Below are 20,126 nucleotides of genomic sequence, written 5' to 3' on the forward strand. Positions count from 1 at the left end.
AGAATTACCCCGTCACCCCTCTACACAAATCTGACAGAGGTCTTCATAGCGTCTCTCTGCCACTGAAGCAATGCTGCTGGCAACGGGTCCCGCCTTGTTCCAGTTGAAGAGACTGTAGACTCTCCAGAGATGACAACCCCCAAACGCCACACCCAATCAAGAGTGCCTTTTGTGTAGCTCATCAGCACCATGGGGGTGCTGTCAGGACTGGTCCTCTATGGTTGACTTGGAGCCTCATCTCCTTTTGGCTCAGGACATCACATTCACAAACAGGGTAACCTATACACCCCAGTCCAATAGAGCTGCTCATCTTCTCAATGGGTAGCACACTAGTCAGGAGTGGACTGGGCTTCAGGGACAAAATGCGATGAGTCGTAGCCTCAGTTTCAGCCAGCAGGTGTCCCTTCCCCGACATAGTAAGAACTTAGAGGTGAGGTGGTGATGGTGGTGATGGTTGTTGCACTGGCTCCCTTGTAAAAAAGAAAAACAAAAAACAAAAAACAAACAAACAAAAAAAAAACTGACTGCCACATCTTACTGGCAGTGTTATTCATGCTGGCTGGCTCAAGTTGGCGGCTAACTGCCACAGTTCCGTGCTTACATCTGTGTTCTAGTAGGAGAGGGGCCTACCATTTATTACCCCTTTTATCATGAAGCAAAGCTTTCCCACAAATTCAGTTTGTGGAGCAACCGTCTAGTATGCACAAAGCCCTGGGTTTGGTCTCTAGCACCACACCACCATGTAAAATCCAGTCTGGTGATTATGGCAGTTGAGAGGGTACAGGCATGAGACCTAGGATCTCAACTTCTTCCTTAGCCACACAGTTGACTCTTGGCCAGCCTGGGCTACACAAGACTGTGTATCCAAAAATTATTTTATTAGTTAATTGCAAAATAGTAGGCTTTGAAAAAAATGGGGTTGGGGGCAAGTAAGCAGAAAGCTTTTGCCATGACAGCCCAATAACCAAAGTTTGATCCCCCAACCCTATGTAAAAATAGGAGAGAACACATTCTAAGATGTTGCTCTCTAGCCCGGGTATGGTAGCACAGATCTTTAATTTCAGCACTTGGGAGGCAGGAGCGGGAGGACCTCTGAGATCAAGGTCAACCTGGTCTACAGGGTGAGTTCCAAGACAGCCAAGGCAACTCAGAGAAACCCTACCTTGAAGCCCCCTCCCCGTGTTACTCTCTGACCTACACACACACACACACTCTACACACACACACATTATAACATGTGAACGCTCTTCATACACATAATCACACAATAAAAATATAAAATTTTTTGAGACAGAATTTCTCCATGTAACAGCCCCAGCTCTTCTGATAGGACCAGGCTGACCTCAAACTCAGAGATTTGCCTGGCTCTGCCTCCAGAATGCTGGGATTAAAGGTGTGTCCCCCTCCCCCAGCTAATAATATAAACTTTTTAAAAAGTGACTTTCCATAAACCCCTGAACCACCTTGTCTTAGGGTTCCTGTTGCGGTGCTCAAACACCATGACCAAAGGCAGCCCGGTGAGGAAAGGGCTCATTTCAACTTCCAGTTGTTGTCCATCCATCATAGAGGGAAATCAGGCCAGGAACTCAAGGCAGGAACCTTGGGCAGGAACTGAAGCAGAGCCCATGGGGGAGTGCTTCTTACTGGATTTGATTTGTTCACAGCTTGCTTTCTTATACAATTCAGAATCACCTACCCAGGTGTACCATTGCCCTCAGCGAGCTGGGCTCATCCATATCCATCACTTATCAAGAAAATGCCCTGCAGACAGTTGCCAACAGGTAATCTGGTTGGAGGCTGTGATGATTTGCATATGCTTGGCCCAGGGAGTGGCACTATTAGAAGGTGTGGCCTTGATGGAGGAAGTGTGTCACTGTGGGGTGGGCTTGGAGACCCTCCTAGCTGCCTGAGGATGCTCGGTCTGTTCCTGGCTTCCTTCAGATGAAGATGTAGAACTCTCAGCTCCTCCTGCACCATGCCTGCCTGGATGATGCTGCCATGCTCCTGCCTTGATGATAATGGGCTGAACCTCTGAACCTGTAAGCCAGCCCCACTTAAATGTTGTCCTTTATAAAACTTACATTGATCATGGTGTCTGTTCACAGCACTAAAACCATAACTAATTCAGAGGCATTTTCTTAACTGAGGTTCCTCTTCCCAGGTAATGCTAGTTTGGGTCAAGTTGACAATAATCAAAGAAGAACGCACAACAATAACAACTAAGCAGGCTCCTTTGTAAATCAATGTAGCCATGTAACAATTTGATCAATGAGAAGTGAACCATATCTGTAAGTTCAAAATCTGTGGGTTGAGCCGGCCCCAGACCGAAAATATGTGGATGAAAATGTATGCCTGGACTATACACGGATAGACTTCTTGTTACCACCCGCTGGTCGATGAAGCCTGACAACCATTTGTACAGCACTGGAGCTGCATTATGAAACGACTTCCTGTGGTGCTGAAGAGGGGTCACTCTTCCGGCCTTGGTGATAGGCTGAGGCAAGAGAGAAACATCTGGAACAAAGAGAGACCCACACATATGTTTTTCTCTTCGTTGGTCTTTCCTCTTCAAACTGGACTCTCCCAGGAGACTCCACCCCTCCCTAAATGAATTGCCCTGCAGAGAATGACAAGCCAGATCCCAGTCTTCTCTCCCAAAGCACGGAGGACAGTGACAGTCTTCACATGGAGGGAGCCACCACAGTACATACCAGGAGGGAAAAGCAGCATAACACACTTCTCTTCCAGACTCTTGAGGCAGGGCTAGAGGAATGGCAGACAGCCGCTGCTTATATCACTTCCTGACTATAGAGACCTTTGCTGATCTTTGGCAAAAGCGGGCTGCATGGGTGTTGAGAGTCAGAGACAGAGGCAGGAGGGTCCCTGAGTTCGAGGCCAGCCTCTCCCTGACCCATAGAGTCCTAGTGGGACATTAAGGACTTGAACCCTTTCCAGGGATCAGGTTCTGAGCCTGACTTCCTGTTTCTGAAACACACACACATTATAACATGTGAACGCTCAAGAAATCTGCTAGAAATCTGCTAGGGCTGAGCATATTCTCCTAGGCACTCAGAGATATCCAATGCCCTACGCCACCTGGTGCAGCTGCCCATGTGGTAGCACTTAGGGGCTGCATACTGATACACACTGGCCAGACTGCTTGAAATAGTTGGCCACATGACAGGTGGCCCAAGTATTGGCACAGCCAGCAGCAAATCACTGCTCCCAGAGCAGCCTCAACCCCACCCTTTGATGGGGACAAGCCTAGAAGTAGATGGGGCTCATTCCACTCTGGTTCTCCTTCTCTGGCTCTGGGGAACACATCCTCAAGTCTGGCCTGTCTGCCTCAGTGGACCATGAATCCTCCTGGCAGCTTGTTAAATCCTTGAGTGTCCCCAGGTTTGCGCAGGACCTGCTGTTATCGGTCCGATGATTTTATGAACTGCAGCCCTGCTGACAAGCCACTGTTCACAGCTGGCCTAGTCACAAGAACCCCCCATGTTCCAGACCCTTCTCAGCCCTCCTAAAGCTTAGTGAGTCTGTGTCCCCTGTCTCAGGGCACGGGAGAAGCTGCCATGGTCCCCTGATTGTCAATACCATAGTTTTCTGACACACAGACAGCATTCTTCAGCCTGTGGCCTATGGGTCACAGGCCTCCCAAAATGCAGCCCTGTGCCCGCACTTATAAAAGAAAACAGGATACGACACCATCAACAGTTAGACATCCTGTAGGCACTTCCTTCCTGTGTCTTGGTCTATTGGAGTGACTACAGAGGCTGGTAGCAAAGGGTTGAGGTACTAAGGCACAGTCACGGAGATCCTTGTGTGTAAATCACACTTCCCTGGTACAGAATGAGGGTTCCTGATCCGTCACCACCAGCCGCCACAGCACCCACCCACACCCATCTGTCCTTGGGCATTTGCTGAGTCTCCTAGCGGGGAAAATAGGTGAAGGACCGAAGTGTCTAAGTTTGAGGGTGTCCTGCCTCTGACGGGACTATTCCATCTTTCTTCCCTTGGCTGGCCCACGTAATCTGAGCCCAGCATTGTACATACCCTGGGAACAGCTGACAATGAAGTAGTCAGACAGCTGGTGGGGCCTGATAGAGCTGGCAGGGTTGGCTGGGAGGGGCGTGTAGGCTGACACAGGACACTCCAACCCCCCAACCCCAAGACCTGTAAAGCTACTGTCCTACTCATCACTGGGCAGAACTGAGGCACCATGCACGGGGGCCAGGGACCTCAGCTCCTCTTGCTGCTGCTGGCTACCTGCCTGGGTGAAATACTAGGGATTTGAGGCCTGGGGCGGGGGGCGTGGAAGGAACAGATCAGGAGTACGGTGGATGGAGGGTCTGGGGGTTATCGGTGTTCTGCCTAGTCCTAGCTCCACCCCCTGCCTCCACTTTATCCCTCTGTGCCTCCCTCCCCTCTGGAATGGTCCCCCTGTCTGTTTCAGGGGCCCAGAGCCGCAACCAAGAGGAGCGGCTGCTTGCGGACCTGATGCGCAACTACGACCCCCATCTGCGGCCGGCTGAGCGTGACTCAGATGTGGTTAATGTCAGCCTGAAGCTTACCTTAACCAACCTCATCTCCCTTGTGAGCTGCAGGAGCAAGGGGGGTGGGGAAGAGGCAGGGGGGAGGGAAGCTGGGGGCTGGGGCGAGGGGTGAGGGGATGATGGGTATCACACGGGGCCCCAGAAAAGGGATCTAACCTTAGCACTCAGAACAGCAGAGAGTCCTACAGTAGGGAAGCCAGGACTCATGAAATCCCTGTGGCTACCAGGTGCTGGGAGGCTGAGAGCCTCCTGGTTCTCTATCAGTGTTGGGTGGAGACATCAGAACCTCGGGGAGGAAGGTATTGGGAGTTTTAGCCTAACTCTCTTCTGTACCTTAGAATGAGCGAGAGGAGGCCCTCACGACTAATGTCTGGATAGAAATGGTAAGGCATCACCTGCTGTATCGGTCTGCTTATTGTGTCCCCCTCCCCCTCCCCCTCAATCTCTTGGGCCCTCTCTGCTGGTCTGCCATTCTCTAGCCTTGTGTAGTGCCAGGCAAAGGCCTGGCAACTGCCTCTTCACCCACAGCAATGGTGCGACTATCGCCTACGCTGGGACCCGAAAGACTACGAAGGCCTGTGGATATTGAGGGTGCCATCTACCATGGTCTGGCAGCCCGATATCGTGCTGGGAAACAAGTGAGGACCTGGGTGGGCAGAAAATGAAGGATACCAGGGCGCAGCCGAATGAGGAAAGTTAGAGAAAGAACAAAAAGAGAGCAGGGTGCTGTAGGGTGCAAGGCTGAGGGTGGGACGGCACCCGACTGAAGCTCGGACACGGGCCCAGGACCACTAGACTTGACTCTAGTCCTGAATTCTTGTAACGTGTTAGCCATGTGGGGAGGGGAGTGGTGGTGACAGGCTTTTCCCATCCCTGTAACCTGCAGCCAATTTTAACAGCTAGAGAAACAATTAGAGGTCATCAGGTCAGACACAAAAATGGCTCAATCAGTGTCAGTCACTCCAAAAGAATTTAATGTTAACTATTTTGCCGTTATTGTAGTCATTAATGCAGAGGAAGAGAAACAGGGGTTATGCGGTGTTTGTTGGGGTGCTGTCTCCCTCAGACCTCTCTACTCATCTCAGGTCCAGAGTGGAGATGAGTCAGAGGTTTCTGGGGTGGTGCATGAATGAGATTAGATGCTAGACCCTCAGAAATGTGCCTGGCAGGGGGACTGGTGCCCTCAGACCCCATCCATGCAAAGCAGAGAGCTAGTCTGGGGCTGTGGGAATCTCTGCCCCTAGCTCTATACACTGCCCTATGCACACAGTGTGGACGGTGTCTTCGAGGTGGCGCTCTACTGCAATGTGCTCGTGTCCCCTGATGGTTGTATCTACTGGCTGCCGCCTGCCATCTTCCGCTCCTCCTGCTCCATCTCTGTCACCTACTTCCCCTTCGATTGGCAGAACTGCTCCCTCGTCTTCCAGTGAGACCATTGATGGTGTTAGGGGGCTTCGGGATGCTTTAGGATGGGTCTGGGTGGAGGTGGAAGAGCAGCATCGGAGGCTCCTCAAGGCTGGGTGGCCTGGACCCACCACCTGGGCCTGCTTAGATGATGACATCTGAGCCTCCTACTAAAGTCCTCTCACCTGTCCTCCATAACTCTAGCTTCCTGCCTGGGTCCCAAGGGGAGACACTAATGTCTTTAGTGTGAGGGTGAGAACATACAGGTATGCCTGTATACACAGAGAACCATACACAGGCAGGCTATCCTGGAAAAGAGACACCTGACCAAAACCAGTATGTCACCTGAGCCAAACTTGGGCCCACTGGGCTCAGTTTCCTCATGCACAAGCAGTGAAGGGAGGTTTTGGGAGAAGCTGGCAGGACCCCAAGTGTCCTCTTCCAATAGGCTCGTATTTCTACCCTGTGGTCTTTGTCTTCAGAGACAGGGTGGCTCTGAACTCTTTGGCCAGGCAGAACCCCCAAAGAGCCTGTGTTCCCCTGGCCCTGCATGCTAACACCAGGGCTTGCTGGAGAATACAGAGTGTGACACTGCATATGTCAAAGGCCAATGCCCATAGCTGTCTTCAGACGACCATGTCTGCAGCTTCATGAGCAGGTCTCCCTGCTTTACTTACCTCTTTCCACCCTTGACCCACAGGTCCCAGACTTACAGCACCAGCGAGATCAACTTGCAGCTGAGCCAGGAGGATGGGCAAGCCATTGAGTGGATCTTCATTGACCCCGAGGCTTTCACAGGTAACCCCAGTTGGGATCCCCTGCCCATTCAAGGCTATAACCCATCCCATTAGGTGCTTCAAGGTGAAAACTACTATGTATCATAGAATATGGTTCTCAAAAGATCCCAACAGAAATCCAGATATGGTGACACACATATGTGCTTCCGACCCTCTGGAGGATTGAAAGTTTGAGGCTAGCCTAGGCTACAGAGTAAGACTGTCTTTAAAGAAAACCACAAGAGGGCTGGGAAGATGGCTCCATGGGGTAAAAGCACTTACTGCACATATATGAAGACCAGAATTCACATAATGGTGGTTAGAAATGGCAGCCTATCTGTAATCCCAGCACAATCAGATAGAAACCAAGGATTCCCAGGGCAAAGCTCTAAGTTCAAGTGACAGACCCTGCCTCAGCATAAAAGGTGAAGAGTGTCCAAGGAAGACACCTAATGTTGACTTCCGGCTTCCATGTCTACACACACACACACACACACACACACACACACACACACACACACACATATCTATGCACACACATACATGTGAGTATATGCATATGTTTGTGCATACACGTGCATGCACACATATACCACAGACAAGGATCCATTGAGGCTTTGACTTTTTCTACAATACTTTAACTTTGGGAGGGGGATCAATAGTCAATCTCCAATCCCACTTGATCCCTGTATACTGACGCTTGATAAAGTGCATGCTGTCCCTGTGACTTGGTTGTTCGGGCCACACATTTATGCAGGTCACCTCCCCTCTGCTCCCCACAGAGAATGGGGAATGGGCCATCCGGCATCGACCAGCCAAAATGCTACTGGATCCTGTGACTCCAGCAGAGGAGGCAGGCCACCAGAAGGTGGTGTTCTACCTGCTCATCCAACGCAAGCCCCTCTTCTATGTCATCAACATCATCGTCCCCTGTGTGCTCATCTCCTCAGTTGCGATCCTCATCTACTTCCTTCCTGCCAAGGGTACCTGGGTCTGTGGGAGGGCAGCAGTATAGACGCTCTCGGGGAGTACAGGGCAGGCCCTGCTCATGGCACAGGACACCAAAATCCTAGGACAAGGGCAGTGGACTCCCTGTGGGATAAGGGGGTCCCTTGGGGTGTAGGGGTGAAGGGGTGGAGGTGGAGTGGGGAACCTGTTCTGAGAGCATCTTGGTCATGGGCAGCGGGCGGCCAGAAGTGCACAGTGGCCACCAACGTGCTCCTGGCCCAGACCGTCTTCCTTTTCCTCGTGGCTAAGAAGGTGCCTGAGACCTCCCAGGCAGTGCCGCTCATCAGCAAGTAAGGCTAGTCCTCACGTCTGCTTCCCACCCCTTGCCCTTGTTTAAGACCATGGCCTTGTTTGGAAGTGCCTACCAGGGGGGCTATATCCCCAACACAACCCTTCCCTTCTGAGGCTTCCGACATGACCTAGGAACCCGACGGAAGCAGGGTGGGTGGCATCTGGGTCTGAGGTGCCTAAGGGACATTCAGCTTCCTGTTTGCCTGACCCTGGACAGGTACCTGACCTTCCTCATGGTGGTGACCATCCTCATCGTTGTGAACTCTGTGGTCGTGCTCAATGTGTCCTTGAGGTCCCCACACACACACTCCATGGCCCGGGGGGTCCGCAAGGCAAGATACTTACTTCCCTGCCCACTCGGGTGTCCATCTGTCCTTCCCAATCACTTGTGACTCCCTGCACATCCCTGTCCCTATTCTCAAACTTAGCTGCAAATCTATGCTAACATAGGCAAATGATAACATCAGTGCCCAGGGGCATTAATATTGCGTGGCTAATTTATCTACTTTGCATAAGACGCTTAAGTGGGTACTGGTGTATCGTCTCTATTTAACAGATAGAGAAACAAAGACACAAAGGGGTTAGGCAGCTTACCCAGTATTACCCAGTTCTCAGAAAGCAGAAAAGGGAAGATTGTGCCTCACCTGCAGCAGTCAGTTGAGAATCATGTTACAGATGTAGATTCCCTAGGTACATCCCAGGTAGTCTAGACTATTCTAGCAAGGGGTAAAGGGTGAGAGTCTGTCTGAAATAAGTGCTGGTGGTTCTGAAGGTCTTGAAAGCTTGGACCTCAAGTTCTATGTCCAGGAGAAAATAGTCAAGCTGTACCAGGCCCCGGCTGCTTCCCCTCAGGCACTGCCTCCATACCCATTCCCAAGCTTGCCCAGCTGAGCAGGCAAGACCTTCCACAACATCCCCTCTACAGGTGTTTTTGAGGCTCCTGCCCCAGCTGTTACGGATGCATGTGCATCCTCGGGCTCCTGCTGCTGTCCAGGATGCCCGGCTGCGACTCCAGAATGGCTCTTCCTCAGGGTGGCCCATCATGACTCGAGAGGAAGGGGACCTCTGTTTGCCTCGAAGCGAACTCCTCTTTAGGCAAAGGCAGCGCAATGGATTGGTGCAGGCAGTACTGGAGAAGTTAGGTGAGGCCCAAGGGGTTAATCCTGACCAGTGAATATAGAGCTGGTTACAGCAGCTAAGTGTAGGGCAAGTGTTCAAGTTGGAGAAAGAGCCCAGGTCTCTGGGAAGAAGTCACATCCCAGTCTACTCTCTTCCACTGACTTTATTTCCCCATCAGAGAATGGTCCAGAAATGAGGCAGAGCCAGGAGTTCTGTGGCAGCCTGAAGCAAGCCTCCCCGGCCATCCAGGCCTGTGTGGATGCCTGTAACCTCATGGCGCGTGCCCGACACCAGCAAAGTCACTTTGACAGTGTAAGCAGGACACGGTGGGCAAGTACCCCAAGTGTAGTGTGGGGACCAGATGGATGGGGTTTTCAGTTTAGGTTCAGTGATAGAAAAAGCAGAGGTGAGAAAAAGCAGAGGTGGGAAGTGGGAGGAGGAAGGGTCAACAGGTCACAGACCATAAAAGAACACAGGTTGGTACCTAGACAGAGGTAAGAAGGCTGAATGGAGAATGGAGGCCAGCTGGAGATTTAACAATGAAAGAGGGAGCCAGGCTGGCTGCTGCCCCTGGTCACACCCCTACCACACTATGTGTTGTTGCCCTCAGGGGAATGAGGAGTGGTTGCTGGTGGGCCGAGTGCTGGACCGAGTCTGTTTCCTAGCCATGCTCTCCCTCTTCATCTGCGGCACTGCTGGCATCTTCCTCATGGCCCACTACAACCAGGTGCCTGACCTGCCATTCCCTGGAGACCCCCGCCCCTACTTGCCTTTGCCAAACTGAGCCAACCAATCACTCCTGCGCCCTGGAGTCAGCCATGTGGGTCATGCTGTTTATGGAGCTGTATTCTCTGTTGATCCTGATGGGCTCCTGGGGAGCAATCATTCTTGGGAGAAGATAGAGGAATAAAGGAATAGGAATAAAGAGACAGAGAGGGACTTCTTGAGTGGTTGGTGATGGGTGTGGTCACATGACTTTGAGCATTTTTGATAAGTCACTTTGAAGCCCTAAGGATCTGCTTTTCATGATGTCATTAACTAGGCAAGGTTTTACCCTTTGAGGCCTGAGAACATTTCCTCCTGTCTTTTTGTAAGATTTATTTTTATTATTTTTAACTGTGTGCATGTATGTATGTATGTATGTATGTATGTATGTATGTATGTACATATGTACGCGTGTATGTATGTGTGTGTGTATTGGGAGTGGGTTATGTGCACATGAGTGAGGATGCCTGGGAGGCCACCAGGGGGTGTCCAAACCCTAGAGTTGGGGTTATAAGTGGTTGTGATTCCCAGACAGTGGGTGCTGGGAACGGAACTAATTCATGTCTTCTATAAAAGCAGCTCTTAATCAGTGAGCTATTTTTCCAGCTCCAACGTCTTCTCTTTTGTGAGCTTTCTCTAGAAGGTTAGTAAGAGATGTGGGGAACTCTCTTAAAAGAAGGGAACATGAGCTGGATGTGGTGGAGCACGGCTTTAATCCTAGCACTAGGGAGGCAGAGGCAAATGGATCTCTGTAAGTTTGAGGTCAGCGCACATAGTGAGATCCCATCTCAAAAAAAGGGATGGGGGTGGGGTGTGGAAGCAGCTCAGTGGTTAAGAACGCTGGATGCTTTCCCAGAGGGTCTGGGTTTGATTTCCAGCACCGATTCGACACTCATAACCATCTGTTACTCCAGTTGCATGTGACACAACACCCTCCTCTGGCTTTGCAAAACGCCCATGCATATGATGCAGACACGTGCACAGGCAGAACACCATACACACAAAATGAAAACAGGCCTTGTTTTTAAAAAGCACTAGGAACTAGGGGTGTAGGATATAAGTGTAGAGTCTTGGCTTTTTTTGAGGTCTAGAATGTAAAAAGTGTAACCCATTTTAACCAGCATGCTGGATGTCACAGCACAAATATGTTCCTTCAGCAGTACCTTCCCATTCGTTTGATGTAATACTCCACCTTTCTTCCTCTCTCTTCTCAAAAGCCAGGGTACTTGCAGGGCTAGGACCAAATTCACTGGGCTGGGTCTGACAGGAGAGGTCTCCCAGACTCCCTTAGAACAACATGTCATGAAATAGGATGACCCCTGAGGTCGTCCTGGGGAGAAAAAACATGGCCTTGCTGAGTGACCAGGGGCAACCATGGGCCAGTCCTGGGACACTTTCCTCACCTGTAAATACAGGCAGGAACATCAATTTCTACCCCTCCCCCCTGGAGATTAAAAATAAATATCTAATAATGGAACATATTCAGCAGATGGGTCAGGAAAATGTGAGTTGCATCATCAACCAGGGAATTTATTCTTGTGTATCTGATGTATTTTGGACAGCCCTTAGGAGTGTGGGGACAATGACTTCAGTTGAGGCAATGATGAGTGAGACCATCTCAGTACTCAGTAAGTTTGTCACCCTGGTTCGACTTTTCCCCCACATCACCTGATATATAGTTCCAGGCAGGCCTAGAACTCACTATGTTGGTCGGGCTGGTCTGAATCTTCCTGTCTCCATTTCCCAAGAGCCAGAATTACAAATTTGTTTGGAGTATTTTTTCATCCTCTCCAAACACCAAGAGCAAAGGATCAACTCTCAGAGATGAACAGTTGGTACCATTTACTAAAGGTTACTGTGCCTCACATTGCCCCTGGAATAATCCATGGGGAGGTTAAAGCAGATGGCTGGCTGCGTAGACTATGCTCAGTGCAAGTGGCCACCCCACGACTGCCTTGGTTGCAACTAGGGCAGTCATCTTGGGCCACCCCTCAGGGAAAGAGGCCCCGCCCAAAGCCTGAGCACTGACGTTCCGCAGAGCGCCCCGCCAACCGGAAGTAGCCGGGCCCTTAGCGATGGGACCCGGCAGAGCGGAAGTCATTCCGTGAGGCAGTGGCGACAGCGGCGGCGAGAGGATGAACAACAAGTTCGACGCGTGAGTGGCGCGTGGCCGCCCCCGGGGCCCCTTCCCCCAACCGTCCCCCGGGACCGCTCCCGCCGGGGCCGGGCGCGCACTCAGCCGAGCCGCTCGCTCCCGGGCCGCCGCGGCCCGAGCCTTCCTGCGCCCGCGGACCCGACGGGGCCGGGAGAGCGCGGCCGAGGTCGCCGGGACCCTCTGAGCCGCTGGACCCCGGCGCGGCACGGGCCGGGGGAGGGGAGGCCGCGCCGCCCGGAAGGAGATTTTCGGACGCCCCGCCCTGGTGGGTGCGGGCTGCCGGCGGCGTGGAGGGGCGGGACCTCAGCGCTTCGGGTGTTTCCGCAGCCTTGCTGCCTTCTCTCTGAAAGCGGCTTCCCTCCCGCACTCGCTCTGCGTCCTGGGAAGGTCACCTCTCCCTTCCGAACCTCGGTTTTGTCTTCTGCAAGCGGGGACGGTAACAGAGCCCGTGTCCTAGAGTTGGGCAGCTGCGATGAGGTAATGGGGCAGCCGCGATGAGTACTGTGGCCTCTCGAGTACGGAATGCTTTTCATCTGAGATTCTTCCTGCTTCCTCCGTCCCTCCACCCTGCACCCCCCCACACCCCGTCCCCGTCTTCCAACTCTTAGTGGCTGCCCACTCCTGCATTCTTTCAAGTACCCACTCTCATCTCCACTTCCAGCACGGAACAGTTGGGAAGTACAGAGAAGAAATATGTGTGGGGGGAGGGCATCCCCCTCTTAACGATTAGATCTTTTAGCGTTTAGAAACAATCTTCGTTTTCATCTAGCAGCACTTGAGTTAGTATTTCTCAAGAATTGTATCTTTCGGTAGATTATAGTGCTCCTTCCTCTATAATTTATAGGGATCTAATCTGTCTTCTCATTCAAAAACCTACGGTTTTAGTTCGAGGCCCACTAGCTGTTTGACAGTACAAAAGTTCTCCAGTCTGAGCTATTGCTCTAACCTCCCTAGTGGTTAGAACTGGAAGGACCAGATCACGCTCTGTAATACTTAGAAGTAGTGTGTAAAATGCTGAGAATGAGCTGTGAAGGTGGTGAAGCTGCAGTTTTTCAATGCAGTGAGTTCTGATGTGCAGGCTCAGGAAGTACTGGGATTGGGATTCCAGCAGTCAACTTTAGGGTTTTTTTTTTTTTAAGGTTTATTTATTATATGTAAGTACACTGTAGCTGTCAGAACGGGGCACGGATGGTTGTGAGCCACCATGTGGTTGCTTCTTTAGGTTTTCATGGTGGCTGAGTGAGCTCTGCTTCTTGAGAAAGCCTGAGTTCTTTGCTTAGCCTGGCAGGATAGTGATCCCTTGGCCTCCTGTCACAAGCCCTGCAATGCCTAACTTCCTATCTGCAGCCCTCCCAACCTCTTCTCCTATTGGAACAAGTCAAACTGCATCCTAAGAAGATGGTTTTTAGGTCACTAGTTATATTGGTCAGTGTCTCTGTCACTGTGATGAGATGCCATGACCAAGGCAACTTTTATGACAAGATTTTTTGGTTTTTCTTTTTTTTTTTTATTTTAAAAAAACAAAACAAAACAAAACAAAGCCACACACCTAATCTTTGTAATTCTTTCAAACATTTCTGCTCTCTGGTGTCTAAGCATTCAAATATATAAACCTTATTCTAACCACCACAGCCACCAAGAGGCATCACCATGGAATTTTTTTTCCCCTAACTTTTTTAGGTTAGCATAGAGAGTAACAGGGTCCATTACAACACCTTCATACTCATGAGTCATTACTCTGTTGTTCTTCCCTGCCCCGCTGAACTCCCCCATGTTCCCCTCCTCTAGTTGGTTTCCTTTCTTCCAGTTGTCCCCACTTCTGCTGCCATATTGTATGTATTATATTTCTCACTGTCTTCTTCATAGTAACTCTGCAGAAGAGATCTTGGCATGTTTTCTTACAGTTAAGGAAAATGAAGCTTTTCAAGGTTAAGTAACTAGTGCAAGATAGCCTGAAAGGCCAGCTCAGTCTCATTCAACTTTGTTCAAGTGTCTTTATCAGCACTTTGCAGGGTGGTTTTAATTATTTATATAACTGTGAGCTGGTGTAAGGAGTGGTTTTTTTTTTTTTTTTTTTTTTTTTTTTAGATTTTATTTTATTGTATGTGAGTACACTGTAGCTGCCTTCAGACACACCAGAAGAGGGCATCAGATCTCATTACAGATGGTTGTGAGCCACCATGTGGTTGCTGGGATTTGAACTCAGGACCTCAGGAAGAGCAGTCGGTGCTCTTAACCACTGAGCCATCTCTCCAGCCCGGAGTGGGGTTTTTTTAACGCCTGCCTTCTAACTTTGCAGAAAAGGACAAAAATAAAAGCTTGCCTTTATTTGAAATTAGCGATTAAAGATGGTACCCTTGTCCCTGGTTTTGGTTTGTCATTTCAGATTTTCTTGTGAAAACCCTGCAGTTTATAGAGTGTTACTCCGTAGTTGGAGTCTGTACTCTTTCTCACTTCTCCCCAGAACTTCCCAGAATCATTCTCAGCGTGCAGTCTCCAGTGAGCGCAGTAGTATGATCTGATGGACACAGATTAAAGAGGACCTCTAACCTCCTTTAATATGTGGGCTCTGCCTCTGTGAGTGTAACCAAAACTGCTACTAGCTTTAAAGGGTGGTCATTAGACTCACCAAGTGGCTAGGTCACACTGCCTTTCATGTTATTAACATGTGGAACCCTAAGATGCCCTCTCAAGAAGTACAGCCCCAGCTATGATAAACTTGGTTTTCAGATCCTGGGTTTTGGGAGGCCAGGCTTGATTTGGTCCCTATTTTATATGGTCCCTTCCTGTCATTAGCTTTTGGCCTATTTTTAAGTGTTTCTAAACCACCTAATTTGATATTGGGAGATCCATCCATTAAACATGTTTGTTTTATATTCGTGCCTGGTGCTAGAGATACCAGTGGAAAAATTAGATAAAGTCCCTCCCTGCACTGAATTTGCTAGTCCAGGGAGTATTGAGAAGTACCTAGGCAGAAGCTTAGAGAGCTAACCCAAGTGTCACTTAGTCTGAACAGGAATTGAGTAGTTTAAGTAGTTTAGTCTGTGGAGTGCTACTGTTTTAGTGTGTACTCTACTTTGGCTCAAATCCAGCTTTAAGCTGGGAAGAACAGCTTCTGAAAAGCAGGTTGTAAACCTTTGGCTTGGGTGTATGTGCAAAGAGCAGGTTAAAGCAGGGTAGATATGGTGGACATACCCTTAAAATCTCAGGAGGCAGAGACAGGTAGATGGATCTCTGTGAGTTCAGTTCCAGCTTGGTATACATAGTGAGTTCTAGGACAGCCAGGACTATTTAGAGAGACCCATTTTCATAAGATGAGAGGGTGAGGCGGGGGGATGTTCATTGGTAGAGTCCTTGCCTTTCATAAAGGAAATGCTGGGTTTTATTACCAGCATCCTCAAAACTAAAATAAAGACCAGTGCATAAAGATACAAAATGAAGTCCATTGAGGTTCCTACTTGCTGGCTTAGAAAGGCGTCTAAGATGGTTTCAGAATAATAGCATTGTTTCTTCTCTGCCTTAACTGGTTTTGTTTTCTTTTTGTTTCCTAGTAGCAACCAAAAGAAAACCACTAGAAAGGAAAGGAATATAACACTTTTCTTGTGGCTGGCAAAAATGAGAGGTCCTAGGTGACTGTCCTTCTTCAACCAAAATCTAATAAAATGACCTCAGAGGCTATAGTAGGGCTTAGGAGAAAACAAAGGGTCTTGTATCCCTAGAGGATGTGTTACAAAAGAGAGTTGTTTGGGGCCAAAAACAGTAGAAAAATCTATGAGGTATTCTCGGTTCTAGATCAGAGGATGGAAATGGGCCTTGAGATGCTTGTATTATACAGAGCAGAGGAGAGGGTTTGGTTTGACCTATACTGGGAGAGAGTAGGGACTGTTTCCAAGAGAACGTGAATCTTGAAGAGCAGTAAACCAGGAGTGGAGGCATGACTCCATGCTGAACATGGTAGGAGTGGGGCAGAGATGGGGACCTGCACTTAAGTGGACACAATAGGAGTGGAAGGGGGTCATAGAGAACAGGCAGGAGATGTTTGGGGGACATGCAAACAGAATGGCCCTTTGCACCAAGTCAAGGCTTTATATACCTTATCTCTCCTTAGTTCTTTGAGGACAGGTACTCTGGTAGCCAGTGAGCTGCTTGGTAAATGTTGGTAAGTTTTAATTCATGGGCATTATGTCCAAGGCAGGCTTGATTTGAAAAGGAAACTAAGCAAAACAAGTTTAACCAAGGGGAAGGAAGTTTAATAAGCACAGGTAATGAATGTCTCTGAGAAGCAGACAGATGGCAGTGTCTGCACACCTCTCTCCACTTGCTCTGCTTGCCCATGTGGGAGAAAGTGGGCTCTGGGTTGGGATCGTGGAATGCCTCCTTGAGCCACTCTAGAAAGGGTGAGGGTGATGCTTCAGGTCCCTGTTTAACCTCACATGCTCATCAGTTCCAACTCCTTTCTCTCTCTCTGGACTGCCTGTCCCTTTTGCTCCGAGTCTTGATTCTTTCAAAGACCCTAAAGCTGGTCCAGCTTCTGAATCCTTCGTCTTTGTTCTCTTGGATGAAATCAATATAGAGAGAGGAGTCAGTATTCTGAAGAAAGGTTATGAGGCATAGGTTGTTAGGCAGACTGGACTGCCCTTTGCTCCTATGCCTTATCTAGTGGGGTCTTGACCAGGTGGGGATGTGGAGATCTATCACAGGGAATGGCCACATGAGTATCTCCTGCAGTATGGCTGCCTGTTGGGCAGAGCAGGTACCCCACACAGGACTAGCTTATTCATCCTGTTATTTACAGGTGCATTTTATACGTTAGCCATTAAAGATGAGCAGACAACAAACACCAAGCACCACCACTTTCCAAAACACAAACTGGTATGCACCATATTTCTGAGTCTGTGTAGGATGATATCAGTTACAACTGAGGTGTGCTGGGACCTGTCTTGAAAATGCCTGATTCCATTTTTTTGTATATACCATTATAGAACCCAAAAGATGATTCTGGAGAAAACCTATGGGCGAATGGGCTAATTCTGGAGTGAATGCCATTCTGTCTCCTCCATTTTTTTTTAAAGTATGTGTATGGAGTAGAGAGGTCAGAAAACAGCTTAGCAGGAGTAGGTTCTCCTTCCAGTGTGTAGGTTCCAGGGATTGAACTCAGTCCCCCAGCTTGACCACAAGTGCCTTTGCCCAATGAGCCACCTTAGCAGACTGAGCAAATGCACTCTTATTTTTGTGCACTAACCTGCTTGTTTTTGTCTGCATCTGGTGGGGCTTAGGTGGTTTCACAGTTGACTCTGCTTATAAGACAACACATCCACTCCTCCTTTGGTTTTCCTTTTCATTCAGTCTTTGTTCTGTGTCATCTGTGTTTTGGGTGCCAGTAATAATGAGATGAGGTATGATACTGTGCTAAAGAAACCCTCTGTCTCAAAGAAGAAACAGACAGGGAGGAGTGGCACCTTGGACTGGAAGCAAGCAAGGTGTTTGCCAGTGAGAAGGGCTGATGTGTATGAGAAGGGAGAGGAGTAGGCTCTGGACAGGACTGAACTTCTAAAGTCTTAGGAAAAGCACGTTGTGTTGAATGCTACTCTAGAGGATAGGTAATTAGGAAGTTGATGGTTGAGCATCTTAAGGACGCAGGTTCATTAGCAGATTCACATTTAGAAAGTGAAGAGGATGGGTGGAGAGGAGAGACTGACATCACACCCACTTATAGACCAATGATGAACTAGATGACTGGAGAAGGATACTGACCTAAGGTGTGGAACGAGGGCAGCTGGGAGAGAGGTGGAAGGAGTGGACGTGACAGTATATGGGCAGGTTTTAAACTTGGAGATGTCAGAGGAATTTGTCCAGAAATTCTAATTACCAGTTTGTTTATTACAACAAAATCCAGCTCTTTAACTGCTTTGTTATGCTGCTGTTGGGAAACTGAAAGACTGTTCACTGGAGCCCATGGGGTAGCTAATTTAATAGTTTTTATTTAATATTCCTGGTTTGCTTTCCCTTTGCCCTTCTCACAGACACATCTCATAGGCCTGGGGTTTGAGTGACTTCGGGATACTTAGTAGTTCTCTGACCTTATAGTTTTGTTAGGTAACAATAGTTTAGTGATGGAATGACATTATTTTGCTTTCCCTTGTAGCTTAAAAGATGATGACAGTGGAGACCATGATCAGAATGAAGAAAACAGCACACAGAAAGATGGTGAGAAGGAAAAAACAGACCGAGATAAGAGCCAGAGTGGTGGCAAGAGGAAGGTATGTTTGGGGTTGTAATACAGGTGTCGTGTGCCTTGATTATCTCATTATCTCTTTAGAGCAGATTCACTCTTTTGGAATCTGACTGTTCTTAAAACAAGGTTGAGGGGACTGGAGAGACTTCTCCCACCATGTGCTCTTAACGCACACACTCTCAAGCACGTATACTCATGGAGACATAAAGATCGGGGACTAGGGTACTACTCCGAGGTCGGTATAAGGCCTTGGGTTCAATCCCTAGCACTGACAAAAGGGAGGAAAGGTATGGAGAGTGGGGGAGAGGGTATAAAAGAGGACACGGGGCACTGGGTATGACCAAAGCCTGGTGGATGTGTATATAGGAATGTCACAGTGAAATCTTTAGTATGCATCCCTCATTACAAGTTTTAAAAGATGGTAGAATGGCTCTTCTTCCTCACTCTCACTCTTCCTTCCGCTCTTCCACTCTCACTCTCACTCTCTCTCTCTCTCTCTCTCTCTCTTTCTCTCTTCCTCTCCTCCTCTCCTGGCTTGACACGATAACCTCTGTGTGTGTGTGTGTGTGTGTGTGTGTGTGTGTGTGTGTGTGTGTGTGTGTGTGTGTGTAAAAAAAAGATGGTAGAATGACTATAGTTTATTTTGGAAATTATAACTTCCTCTTAATGTGAAGTCTTGGGGTGCTGTCCTGCTATAGTCTCCTCATATGAGATGGGCGAGTGAGGGCTCTCACCTGGAGCTTTCTTTAAAGGCTACTCAGTAATTCAAATCCTGCACATTCCTGTTTTAGACTTTTCAGTCAACAGTAGTACGCATTGAGAGTGGCTTGGGATACAGAGAATTTAGGAAATGAAAGAGAAGTAGTAGATCAAGTTTCTCAGTATTATAGCACTATTTATCTGATAATCTGAATGCCTGCTAAGCAGGCCTTTTCTTACAAGGTGGTAAGAAGTCACAAAGATAGCAGGCAGTGGCAGTGTGTACCTTTAATCCCAGCACCCGGGAGGCAGGCCAATCTCTTGAGTTTGAGACCAGTCTGGTCTACAGAGTGAGTTCCAGACAAGCTAGGAGTACACAGAGAAACCCTGTCTAAAAAAGAGAGAGAGAAGGAGCTTATGTTCATTGAGCACTTCCATTGTGACAGTCAGTGACCAAGCTCTTGGTGCCTCTAGTCATTTGTTCTTCACAGTGACCCTTCTAGGTGCTTACTGTCCTTTCCTCCGTCTTGTAGACGGTTGCTGAGGCACAAGAAGGTTAAGCAACCTGCCCGTCTTTAGTAATGGACATTGAGGAGGTGGTACTTGGAGTGGGCATATGTTGAGATGATGAATGCCCATGGTGTTATGAGAAAAGCAGAAAGTCGTGTTACAGCAACTTAGAATCAACTAACCCGTAAAGAATGTACTATGTGAGCAACATTAAACATTCAGCTTCAACACATTGGAAATAATTGAAATTATGGTAATATTTTCAGTTGTAGAGGTAGTAAGGAACTACACTTAAAAGACAAAACAAAACAAACCACTGTCCGTGTTGCTCTGACTAGCCTGGAACTCAGTCTGGAAACGAAAATGGCCTTAAACTGACAGTTGCTTACCTCTGCCTCCCAGTGCTGGAATTAAAGACTGTGCCACCACATCTGTTAGGATTGGCATTGGCACTGTAAAATGTTTATTAGGAATCAATGGCACAAGCCTGGTGATTGAGTTCAATCCTCGATCCCACAGTGAGAAGGGAAGAACCAGTCCTGAACACTCTCTTTGACCTCTACACACACACCATAGCGTACATGCTCCCACATTCTGTCTGCCATACA

At 48.7% G+C, this 20,126-nt stretch overlaps 2 protein-coding genes across 10 annotated transcripts in view; both read left to right on the top strand.

Moving 5' to 3' along the window:
- The first annotated feature begins 3,742 nt into the window (after positions 1–3,742).
- Positions 3,743–10,081, top strand: Chrng (cholinergic receptor nicotinic gamma subunit). Of its 4 annotated transcripts, none has more exons than XM_087564909.1 (12): positions 3,743–3,795; positions 4,457–4,596; positions 4,895–4,939; positions 5,085–5,194; positions 5,827–5,982; positions 6,661–6,758; positions 7,519–7,719; positions 7,920–8,034; positions 8,253–8,367; positions 8,961–9,177; positions 9,333–9,466; positions 9,765–10,081. In XM_087564909.1, exons 2-12 carry the CDS (start codon positions 4,501–4,503, stop codon positions 9,936–9,938), a joined length of 1,461 nt encoding a protein of 486 aa, XP_087421035.1. In that variant the 5' UTR covers positions 3,743–3,795; positions 4,457–4,500; the 3' UTR covers positions 9,939–10,081.
- A 1,937-nt stretch (positions 10,082–12,018) lies between these two features.
- Eif4e2 (eukaryotic translation initiation factor 4E family member 2) overlaps positions 12,019–20,126 on the top strand; it is a 28,342-nt gene continuing 20,234 nt past the window's right edge. For 3 of the 6 annotated variants that reach the window (NM_001402205.1, XM_087566869.1, NM_001402203.1), the window contains 2 exon segments: positions 12,019–12,074; positions 18,220–18,334. In NM_001402205.1, coding sequence (NP_001389134.1) covers positions 12,055–12,074; positions 18,220–18,334 — 135 coding nt within the window. In that variant the 5' untranslated portion in view covers positions 12,019–12,054. 6 annotated transcript variants of the gene reach the window in all.

The sequence above is a fragment of the Rattus norvegicus genome, chromosome 9 (assembly GCF_021556685.1).
Source record: "Rattus norvegicus strain SHRSP/BbbUtx chromosome 9, alternate assembly SHRSP_T2T, whole genome shotgun sequence".
Classification (NCBI taxonomy): domain Eukaryota; kingdom Metazoa; phylum Chordata; class Mammalia; order Rodentia; family Muridae; genus Rattus; species Rattus norvegicus.

What these genes read in the sequence shown, in the direction of transcription:
- Chrng (XM_087564909.1), top strand. Translation starts at nt 4,501, where the DNA reads ATGCGCAACTACGACCCCCATCTGCGGCCGGCTGAGCGTGACTCAGAT. An exon ending in TAACCAACCTCATCTCCCTT is followed by an intron (nt 4,597 to 4,894) that starts GTGAGCTGCAGG and finishes TCTGTACCTTAG; the next exon opens with AATGAGCGAGAGGAGGCCCT. An exon ending in CTAATGTCTGGATAGAAATG is followed by an intron (nt 4,940 to 5,084) that starts GTAAGGCATCAC and finishes CTTCACCCACAG; the next exon opens with CAATGGTGCGACTATCGCCT.